Source organism: Marmota monax, unplaced genomic scaffold (genome assembly GCF_021218885.2).
Source record: "Marmota monax isolate L192 unplaced genomic scaffold, Marmota_monax_Labrador192_F-V1.1 WCK01_AAM20220418_F8-fsc00021, whole genome shotgun sequence".
Taxonomy (NCBI): Eukaryota; Metazoa; Chordata; class Mammalia; order Rodentia; family Sciuridae; genus Marmota; species Marmota monax.
The window spans coordinates 23814320-23826200 of NW_026695228.1; the positions used below are offsets into that span (position 1 = coordinate 23814320).

The 11881-nt window shown below is 39.7% G+C and overlaps 2 protein-coding genes across 2 annotated transcripts; both read right to left on the reverse strand.

Annotated features, from left to right (window-relative positions):
- Nucleotides 1–1955: 1955 nt before the first annotated feature.
- Nucleotides 1956–2882, reverse strand: LOC124088179 (olfactory receptor 7A5-like). Its single transcript, XM_046437671.1, has one exon. It carries the CDS (start codon nt 2880–2882, stop codon nt 1956–1958), a length of 927 nt encoding a protein of 308 aa, XP_046293627.1.
- A 7628-nt stretch (nt 2883–10510) lies between these two features.
- LOC124087701 (putative olfactory receptor 7A2) lies at nt 10511–11251 on the reverse strand. The gene has a single exon (XM_046436670.2). It carries the CDS (start codon nt 11249–11251, stop codon nt 10511–10513), a length of 741 nt encoding a protein of 246 aa, XP_046292626.2.
- Nucleotides 11252–11881: the final 630 nt, after the last annotated feature.

The window sequence follows — 11881 nt, forward strand, 5'->3', positions numbered from 1 at the left end:
TTTATTTCAATATCCAACATTTTTACCCCAATCAGAAAGCAAACTTCACCACAGTCTTCTGTACATTTTATGTCTGGATTGACAGAAAGCCACAGCCTATTATCAACAAGTTGGTGTTCTCTTTCATTTACCTGTTCTTGTTTGAAGAATGTACACAGGATAATTTTAAGCACAGATGTTCTCTAACAGCAACGACAGCTTACAGTTACAAGTGAGAAAGTGAACAGTGGTCATGGGTTCAAGAGGAAAGGGAAACACATCAAAATTTGAACAGTTTATAAATGGCTTCCTCAGATGTCCATCACTTTTTTTATTTATAATTTTCAAATGAACTTAATTGGAGAAAATTGTAGATTAATGGGCAGTAGTGAAAACTGACAGGGAGAGATTCAAGGCCCCTTTCATGAGCTTCCACCATAGTCACACTGAGCAAAATATCACAGCCAGGTATTTGCACTGATAACAAGGAAATGAAAATCACAGCAAAGAGAATCGTCCATGGCCCTGTTTACTGTAGCATCATTCACAATAGCTACACTATAAAGTCAGCTAAGTGCCCATCACCTGATGAGAGGAGGAAAGAAACGTGGCATATATACAACTTGAACATACTCAGCCATATGTAAGGATGAAATCCTGTTATTTGGGGCAATGTGGATGGACCTGGAGGATATTGTGCTAAGTGAAGAAGGCAGATACCAAAAGACAAGCACTTCATGATGTCCCAAGAGGAGGTTAGAAAAAAAAAGTAAAATGTCACCCTGAAGAAAGGATAGAGATTACTAGACATTGGGAAGTGGTTGGAGAGGGTGGATAAGGGAGGCTGGATTTGATCAGTGCACACTGTGGGCAGGTGTGGAAATGTCATGCTGAACCTCACATTTACAATAATATATGATCATCAAAAAAAAATACAGAATAGCTCCCATCAGTCATGTGTCCCGAGTTTGTCTTGTTATAGCCCCATCTACTCCCTTCCTTGCCCAGAGCCTGGACCTACAAACCATTAATCTATCAACCATTTATATATTGTTAGCATTTAAAATGTATTGCCTAGCACATAAAAATATGTGCCTGGGAAAATGGCGAAGTAAGTACCTCTGGGGACCTGTTTTGCCCATGACTATGTTAGGCACTGTGGGCACCATGCTGAAATAGAAAGAGGATCCAAATTTGAGAATAAAACCTAATGACAAGCTAACACCATGGTATGTTAAAGGCTACCTTATGAAGATTGGAAGTTCTGGAAGTCATACAGGAAATAAATCATGAACACACAATTGAAGATCTATTCTCTGTCAGGCATGGTGTTGCATGCTTCTAATCCCAGTGACTAAGGAGGATGAGACAGGAGGATCAAGGATGAAGGTCAGCCTCAGCAATTTAGTGAGTCCCTAAGTACTTAGCAAGACACTACATCAAACAAAAACCAGAAATGTCCATGAATATGGCTCAGTGGTTAAGCACACTTGGGTCCTATCCATAGTACTAAAAATATTTTTTTCTCATAGGTGCTTCCACAATAAAGTTATGAAAATATCCTTAGCTGATGAATATTATTTTCACGTGTTAATACAAATTAGGACTCTTTTTAGCAAAACATACAATTTATTAGCATGACATGGCATTTGAGATTAAATTATTTCGAAAATCATATCTTATGGGACAAATGAGAATTTTCAAGTATTTCTCATCCAAAGATGGGAATGATTTGGGGAAAGTTCAGAAATGACAAATTAAAAGGAGTGAATTTCATAGAGATCACAATGTGCAATAAAAATAATGACTCAGTGGAATTGTTTGAGGAACTCAAAATCAAAGAAATGGAAATGCAGGAATAAAGGAGAAGCAGCAAGTTCTGTGTCCAGGTTCTGATACTAAACATCAGTTCTGAGTTCTGAGGCTCTGAGCCCTGCAATCATGGGCACTTATTTGGTTTCAGTAGAATTGACACTTTAAACTTTCTCACAGAATCTTCTCAGAGCGCTCTTGATGTCCTTGTTCCTCAGACTGTAGATGAAGGGGTTCAGCATGGGGGTGACCACAGTGTACATAACAGAAGCTGTAGCAATGGAGTGTGAGTTTTGTGTCACAGCAGAACTGAAGTACACACCGAGACTTGTGCCATAAAATAAGGAGACCACAGAGAGGTGTGACACACAGGTGGAGAAGGCTTTGTACTTGCCCTGAGCTGATGAGATTGCACGGATGGAGGACACTATCTTGCAGTAAGAGTAAAGGATGCCAGTGAGGGGGCCAACAGCCAGCAAGAAAGAAGCAAAATATATCACCACCTCATTGAGAAAGGTGTCAGAGCAGGCATGCTGAATCACCTGGTTAAGTTCACAGAAAAAGTGTGGGATTTCCAAATCTGTGCAGAAGGACAGCCGCAATACCATTAAGCTTTGTAACAGTGCGTATGAGACACTCACAACCCAGGACACCAGAACTAGCAGTCCACAGAGCTTGCAGTTCATGATGACCATGTAGTGCAAGGGGTAACAGATGGCCACAAACCGGTCGTAGGCCATCACAGTCAAAAGGAAGTCATCCAAACCACCAAAGAGTACAAAAAAATGAATCTGTGTGATGCAACTTGTGTAGGTAATGGCCTTGCTCTGTGTCTGGATGTTCACCAGCATCTTGGGGATGATGGTGGAGGTGAAGCAGATGTCCACAAAGGACAGGTTGGAGAGGAAGAAGTACATGGGAGTGTGCAGGTGGGAATCTGCGATGGTGGCCAGGATGATGAGCAGGTTCCCCAGCACAGTGACCAGGTACATGGACAGGAAAATGCCAAAGAGGAGGGGCTGCAGTTCTGGGTTCTCTGAAAGTCCCAGAAGAAGGAATTCTAAACGTTGAGTACCATTCCCTGGTTCCATATGCATGTGACTACCAGAAATGAGAAATAGAGCATAACTAATTTTTACAAACAGGCAATACTTACAACATTGAAATGAAACAGTACATATTTTGCTGTAAAAATTAATTTAAGTGATGGTGTGCAACTCATGTTGGAGTGGCTGCTTAACATATGCAACGCGCTGGATACCATCCATATACCTCAAAAAAAGAAAAAAGCCAAGGGAAATAATGAAATTTTCTTCTATAGAACATGTGTGGCTCTTGCCCCTAAGGGATCCTGTGCCACCTCTGATGAGGAATTCCTGTTTCATTCTCAAGGTTTCACTAGGAAGTCATGCATTTCAGAATTCTAAAGAGAAAGTTATTCATGCCTTTGAGAAGTATAAATTAGCAACCCTCATGAACACTTTGGTTGTTTCTGTGTTTTGGCTACAGTGAATTCTGCATCATTCAATGTGGAAGGCCAGATCTCTTCAAAATCCCCATTTCATTTACTTTGGCCACATACCCAGTAGTAGGATTGCTGCCTCAAGTGATAACTGTATTTTAAATTTTATGGATTCTCCATATTGATTTTCCATAATGGCTTCATTATCTTGCATTCCCACCAACTCTAAGTCATGATTCCTTTTTTTCTCCACATACTCACTGGCCCTTGATATCCTTGGTCTTTTTGATAATAGCTCTTCCAACTGGAGTTAGGCCATAGTCTAACATATTTTTGATTAGCATTTCCCAGATAATTAGCAATTGTGAGCACATTTCAGATGGCTATTGGCAATTTATAAGTGGTACAGATATGCAGTGGAATAATATTCAGCTATTAATAAAATGATGAATTTATCATTTGAGACAACATAGATGAACCTGGGGGACATTTATGAAGTGAAATCACCAGGTACAGGAACACTAAAGCTGCATGATATCATTCCTGTGTGTATTCTAAGAAATTTGATCTCCTAGAATGTCAGCATACCATGATGGTCACAGAAGCTGAGGTGCATTTTGAGCCCAATGGGATGAGAAGAAGCTCATCAAGGGGAAAAATTACAGTAAGAGAAGAGGAATAGCTTCTTGGTGTATTGCAGAGTAGGGTGATTATAGTTAAAAATAATATGTTAAGTATTTTAAAATAGAGGGGGGACTTTGAATATTTGTCACAGAGAAATAATAAATGTTTCAGAAAATTAAGCCATCATACTTGTTCAATTATTATAAAATTTATACATGTATATAAATATAAAATTTTTGTGACCTTGATAATTATATGTCAATTAAAAATAAAGCAATACTAATTACTGAGTACCAACTAAGATCCATACATTGGATCAGTAATCTGTATGAGTTAAAACAAAGAAGTCCGCATTATCCCAAGAGAGGGAAAGAACATAAGCAAAAATGGTTAAAATCACCTAATAAGTCCCATGGTGATGGGTACTAAGAGGAAAAATAATGAGTAGAGAGGTAGTTGTACTTTTACAGCAATGCTGGGAAAACCAGCAGGAAGAGGGTCATCCAAACAGAGACCACAAGGAAGGCAGGGCAGGACCCCCATGTCATCCTCAGTGGAGTGGTCTTCACTGTGGGGACAGTCAGTGCACAGGTCCTAAGGAACATGCTTGTTTCAAAAAACTGAGGCATAAAAGAAAGCTGTTGGCAAGGAGGAGGAAAAAGACCGAGAGTGATGAGAGATGGTGTCAGAGAATATTAAAGGATGAGCTGGCCTCACTGCTCTCTGAGGCAACAAGGTACAGGGACTCCTTCATCCACACCCAGAATCTTTGCCCTTAGATTTGATGCAAACGTATTCTGTGGATTGCAAAAGGATTCCCTCCTTGCTACCAGCTGAGGGTTAAGTTCTAGCCTCTCTCTGCTAAGAATAACTCAGGAATATATAAGATCAGGTTGCCTTTTCTGAGTCCTCCATGAGTCAAACACACACACTCACACACTCTCAGAGCCTGATTTCTGACATGGCCTCTCAGCACCAATAACCTGACAAGGTTGTGAGCTTCAACAAAAAAAGCTGAGTTTGTCTTTTCTCTGAAGAATGTGGACAGGGTACCTGGAGATTCCACTCGACACTCTTTCCATGAACAAATTAGTGAACCCACCTAATATACAAACATAGATATGATAAATTGTGGTATAAAGGTGTATTAAGAATGTAATGAAAAAAATCAATAAGAGAGCTCATGTATAATGGCATAATTTGGCATGAAAATTCTTTTATCTACAGAGTTACAAAAAATTGTGCTGTGAATGGATAATTATGTATGTAATGCATTCCACTCTTGTCATGTATGAAAGAAATTTAAAAAAAGAATGCTCCTCTTCTTCCCTGTGTTTAAAAAGGAGCAAGAAAATCTGTGCAGTCAACAGAGGGAGAAAGAGAAATAGAGAAGGATGAAGAATGAGAGAAAAGGAGAGAGAAGGCAAAGGGGTGGACAGAATATGAAGAGGTGACGGCAGAGAGAGAGAGCTGATGTGGACCCAGGGGAACAGGATCTTGCAAGCCCAGGTGTCTCTTCTCCAGGAAGAAAAGGCTTTCTTGGTCCTGGCAGTGTTCCAAACCCAGTGACACTCCCTGGGTGCCCAGCACAACCCATAAGCAGCAAAATAAATTTGCAAAAAAAACCAAAGTAGTGACATCATTTTCTCAATCTACATTTTAAATGTTTTCATTATTGCATTGCATTGATACATATAGTGGGGGTCATTAGATATTTTTAGTTGTAGATGGTCACAATACCTTTATTTTATTTATTTATTCTTATGTGGTACTGAGAATTGAATCTGGTCCTCACACATGCTAGGCAAGTGCTCTGCTCCTGAGTCCTAGCCCTGTCAATGTCACTTTGGCACAATTTCATGTGCAGGAAATCGATTTTGTTCCACTTTAGTTCCCAGTACCTCCCTTTTCCATCCTCTCCTCTCTCCCACTGTTCCTCTTCCTTGTGTCAAGGCACCTGACAGACCATACACTTCAAAAGAAAAAAAAATGACCAAAAGTAAAAAATCAGCAATTCACAAGAGGAGATATCCAACATACCTACAGCAAAGTGGGGAACTTTGAATATGAAATAGCAGATCTATCTTCCCTAGTTCTGCCCCTTTCACCTGACCTATTGGATTGTCCCTAGTTACGTTACAGATAAGGAAGGCCTTTCTCACTATTTTAAAATTCATACAGAATCATTGTGCCTGTCCACTCAGTATATATGTGATCATTCCATATATGTATGTGCTGTGTGACGATCACATCAGGGTAATTATCCTTTCAATCTCCTTAGGTCCTTACTCTAATTCCTTATATTTTTATTTTGTTTTTTGTGTGTGGCATCATTTCATGATTGTTCTTGGGTTTTTGGCTTTTTAAAATTTTTTGAACATGTTATTTTCTTAGACATAATAATTATATAAGTTTATGTGGCATATTGTGATGTTTTGATACACGAAAATATTGCATAATGATCAAAAAAGGGTACCAGAAAAAATGTGAAAATATTTTGCTAGAGCCTTGGAAATAAAAGATAAGGAAGTAGAGAAAAAAGTTATGATTGAATGTTTCTTATCTAAAGATAAACAAACTCCAATATACTTGTGGATTGTGGATGTGAACTCCAGTAAAATGATGAGGAGCAATGCCTACATTGTATCGTGGAAAATCAAGAGGCACAGACCTAAGAGAGACATGAAAATAAGTTGGAAATCTGTTGAAAAGTTGACTTATTAGTGTAAGGAGTGCAGAAGAACTTTCACCAGGATTTTTATGTAAAGCAAGGATTCACAACTCAAAAAGTATGTGATTGTTGAGTCACATCTTTCAGAATGAAAAACCCTGCCAGGAGCCCAATAATAAACACTGGTCTATTGGAAAACATTACAATCTGTAGACCTTCAGAGACTCCCCACAAATACATGTCCGCTTATGTGCTGTGCATATGTAAATGAAACTAGGGACAACATGCAAAATCCGTGAAAAACACTCTAAAGAATTAAAATAAATAGAATGAGAGGGAATACACTCCAACCCTAAGCAAAGGGTCTTAACAATTTGAAATAGAGAGGTCGACGACCATCCCGTTGACTTCACCTTGACAGGTTGTGAAATACTTGCAACATAAAACTCTTTGGAATACTCATCTTCACTTATTAAGTTAGTTCATTATCCGTGTAGATACCCAGAGAGTAAGAAGATTGTGTGAAATATCTATATCATGATTTTCTCCTATAGGAATTTATTTACAGAAATTCCTAAATCTGGATCTTTTTCACCGATATGAACATGTGCTGAAATTTATTCCATTATAATTTTTTTTTAAAATGACCTCCCTCCAGTGCATATCTCTCCATACTTCATACTGGATTTACCCATTCCCCTTCATTGCAAAGTAAGCAGACTTACATTTTACTTTATTTGAACCACTTCATGCCTCCCATCCCTCTTCTAATTGAGATTCCATTACCATAAGTTAATGGTAAACAGTGACACCGTGTTGCTGATTTCTTGGTCACTTTTCATTTTTTGAATCTTATAAATCCATTAATAAATTACTTAAGCTAGCAAGGGACACCACCGTCTCTGGGCTGCAGGCCAGGCTAGTTGGGCTCTCAGGGAACCTCAGGTGAAAGCTCCTGCCTTCATTCTTTTCAGTCCTCTCCTGCAGTGTCTGCTGGGTTCTCAGGCTCACCTGGGCGGCATCTCTGGTGGGAAGGTCTTCATGCATAAGCTTCAGTTCTTCCCTGGATGCTGAAGATGCAGAGTGAGGCTCTGACCCCAGACAAGAGAACAGAAATGGGTCCAGCTTTGGTCCTCAAGTAACCTGACGAATCAAGTGTGCCCTAAGGTGTGCACTCAGAAAGGGCAGGAGCAATCACAGCCTACAGCTTTCTCTATCTGCTCATTAGGCACATGTCCTTCTTTTTATTCCAAACTCTAAGCACCTGATTTCCCTGCAGGACTCTGGTTTATAATCAGGAAAAGAAGAGTTTGCATAGATCCCCTGAGATCAGAGTGGCATGCTATTAATCTGCCCCCTTTTACCACCAATCTATGACCTCACCTTCCCGATGTCCCACCACCCATCACCACATCCACCCTTTGTGTTCCAATTTTCTTCCCATGTCTAAAACTAAGAAACCTGCCCTGGTTAGATATCTTGTGCCCTCAAAACACTGACTCACATTGGGGACACAGTCTCTGGCATCTCCAGACATTTTCTCTGTCCCTCTTTAACAGAGGAGTGAGCTGTGTTTTTCTGAAATGTGAAACCACAAGACGGCATCTCTTGCACACATCACACTTTGCTAACAATACCAGAAATTTCATGCTGGTAATGAACATACATTTTTATAATGAGGGACCAAATATTGATTCTTGATTTTGGTTGTGAGTATGAGTTTGAAGAAATAAAGACCTTGAATGCTAGAAACTAACTACCCTGCTATGTTATTGATGAGGTTGCCTGAACAGAGGAACTCAGGACTCTGGCAAGATCTCAGAAGAGTGTGGGGTTCCCATGTGTGTGCAGAAGAGAGGCAGTAGGAGAGGTTCTTAAGTAATAAAAGCCACAGTGTAAATCACACTTCCACCTGTACCGTCTCCCCTCTTCTCTACACAGCAGAGAGTGAGAGCAATGAAACGTCAGATGCCAGCATTTATTTATTGTCCCAAATCTGTTTATTTCAATATCCAACATTTTTACCCCAATCTGAAAGCAAACTTCACCACACTCTTCTGTACATTTTATGTCTGGACTGACAGAAAGCCACAGCCCATTGTCAACAAGTCAGTGTTCTCTTTCTTTTACCTGCTCTTGTTTGAAGAAAGCACACAGAGTAATTTTAAGCACAGGATGCACCATGACAGCAATGACAGCTAACAGTCACATGGGACAAAGTTAACAGCAGTCACGGGTTCAAGAGGAAAGGGAACCACATCAAATTGTGAACAGTTTATAAACGGCTTCCTCAGATGTCCCATCACTTTTTTATTTATAATTTTAATTTAAATTTTAATTAGAGAAAATTGTAAATTAATGGGCAGTAGTAAAAACTGACAGAGAGAGATCCAAGGCCCTTTTCATGAGCTTCCATCATGGTAACACTGAGCAAAATATCACAGCCAGGGTGCTTACAGTAATAACAAGGAAATGAAGTCACAGCAAAGAGAATCATCCATGGCCATGTTTATTGTAGCATCATTCACAAGAGCTATACTATGAAGTCACCTAAGTGCCCATCAATGATGAGAGGAGGAAAGAAATGTGGCATATAAACAACTTGAACACATTCACTCATATGTAAGGATGAAATCCTGTTATTTGGGGGCAATGTGGATGGACCTAGAGGATATTGTGCTAAGTGAAGAAGGCAGATACCAAAAGACAAGTACTTCATGGTGTCTCAAGAGGAGGTTTTTTTTTAAAAAAAAGTAAAATGTCACCCTGAACATAGGATAGAGATTAATAGACATTGGAAAGGTGTTGGGGAGGGTGGATAAAGGGAGGCTGGATTTGATCAGTGCTCACTGTGGGCAGATGTGGAAATATCATGCTTAACCTAATATTTACAATAATTTATGATATTCAAAATAAAATACAGAATAGCTACCATCAGTCAAGTGTCCTGAATTTGCCCTATTATAGCCCCATTTACTCCCTTCCCTGATCAGAGCCTGGACCTTCAAACCAGTAACCTATTCACCACTTATATATTGCTATCATTTCAAAAGTGGTGTCTAGCACATAGAAACATGTGCCTGGGAAAACAGCGGAGTAGGTACCTCTGGGGACCTGTTTTGCCCATGACAATGTTAGGCACTGTGGAACCCATGCTGAAAAAGAAACAGGATCCAAAATTTGAGAATAAGACCTAATGACCAGTAACATCATGGTATGTTAAAGGCTACCTTATGAAGATTGGAAATGCTGGAAGTAATACAAGAAAAAAAATGAACATACAATTGAAAATTTATTCTCTGTCGGGCATGGTGGTGCATGCGAGTAATCCCAGTGACTCAGCAGGCTGAGGCAGGAGGATCAAAGATGAAGGTCAGCCTCCACAATTTAGTGAGGCCCTAAGTAATTAGCAAACACAATCTCAAACAAAAACCAGAAATGTCCATGGATATGACTCAGTGGTTAAGCACCCTTGGGTTCAATCCATAGTAATAATTTTTTTAAGATTTACCTCCACAATAAATTATGAAAACAGCCGTATTTGATAAATATTTTCACAAATGAATATAAATTATGACTATTTTCAGCAAAATAAATAATTAAATATCATGACATATGTCATTTGTGATTAACTTATTTCTAAAATTATAACTCATCGAACACATGAGAATTCTCAAGATTTTCTCATCCAAAGATGGGAATATTTTGAGAAAGTTTAGAAGTGACAAATGAAAAGGACTAAATTTCATAGAGATCAGAATGTGCAAAAAAAATAATGACTCAGTGGAATTGTATGAGGAACTCGAAATCAAAGAAATTGAAATGCAGGAATAAAGGAGAAGGAGCAAGTTCTGCTTCCAGAATCTGATAAAGAAACCCAGATTCTGACTCAGAGGCTCTGAGCCCTGCAATCAGGGGCACTTATTCAGTCTCAAAACAATTGACACTTTTATCTTTCTCTCTCAAAATCTTCTCAGAGCCCTCTTAATGTCCTTGTTCCTCAGACTGTAGATGAAGGGGTTCAGCATGGGGGTGACCACACTGTACATCACTGAGGCTGTTGCAGTAGAGTGTGAGATTTGGGTCACAGCAGAACTGAGGTACACACCTAGACTTATGCCATAAAATAAGAAGACCACAGAGAGGTGAGATGCACAGGTGGAGAAGGCTTTGTACTTGCTCTGAGCTGATGAGATTGCATGGATGGAGGACACAATCTTCCAGTAAGAGTAAAGGATACCAATGAGGGGGCCACCAGCCAGCAAGACAGCACCAAAATATGTCACCACATCATTGAGAAAGGTGTCAGAGCAGGCACACTGAACCACCTGGTTAAGTTCACAGAAAAAATGTGGGATTTCCAAGTCTGTGCAGAAGGACAGGCACAACACCATTAAGCTTTGCAAAATTGCATGTAAAAAACACACAACCCAGGACAATAGAACTAGCAATCCACAGAGCCTGTGTTTCATGATGACCATGTTGTGCAGGGGAAGACAGATGACCATATACCGGTCATAGGCCATCACAGTCAAAAGGAAGTCATCCAACACAAGAAAGAGTACAAAAAAGTGAATCTGGGTGATGCAGCCTGTGTAAGAAATGGCCTTGCTCTGGGTCTGGATGTTCACCAGCATCTTGGAGACGATGTTGTATGTGAAGCAGATGTCCACAAAGGACAGGTCGGAGAGGAAGAAGTACATGGGCGTGTGCAGGTGGGAGTCTGAGATGACATCCAGGATGATGAGCAGGTTCCCCAGCACAGTGACCATGTATATGGAGAGAAAAAAGGCCCAAACATGAGGGGCTGCAGTTCTGTGTCCTCTGCATGTCCCAGAAGAAGGAATTTTAAACATTCAGTATCGTTCCCTGGTTCCACATGCATGTGATTCCTAGAAATGAGAAAAAGAGTGTAGCTAGTTTTCCCATAGACAGATATTTCTCACATCATTGAAAGGAAACAATACATATTTTGCTGTAAAGAAATTAATTTTAGGAATGGGTGTGTAGCTCAGTGGAGGAGTGCTTGTCTAATATATGCAAGGCCCAGGATTCCATCATTAGCCCCACAATAAACAAAAAGAAAAAAAAAGGAATGGAAAGTAATTAGCTTCTATAGAACATGTATGTATTGTGTTCCCCTAAGGGATGCTGTGCCATCTCTGACGATGAATTCCTCTTTTCAGAGTTTTATTAGGAAATCATGTATTTTAGAATTCTAAAGGGAAAATTAATAGTGCCTTTGAGAAGTATAAAAGGAGCACCCCTGATGTGCACTCTGGTGGTTCCTGTAACTTGGCTACAGTGAATATTGCATCAGTAAATATGGAAGG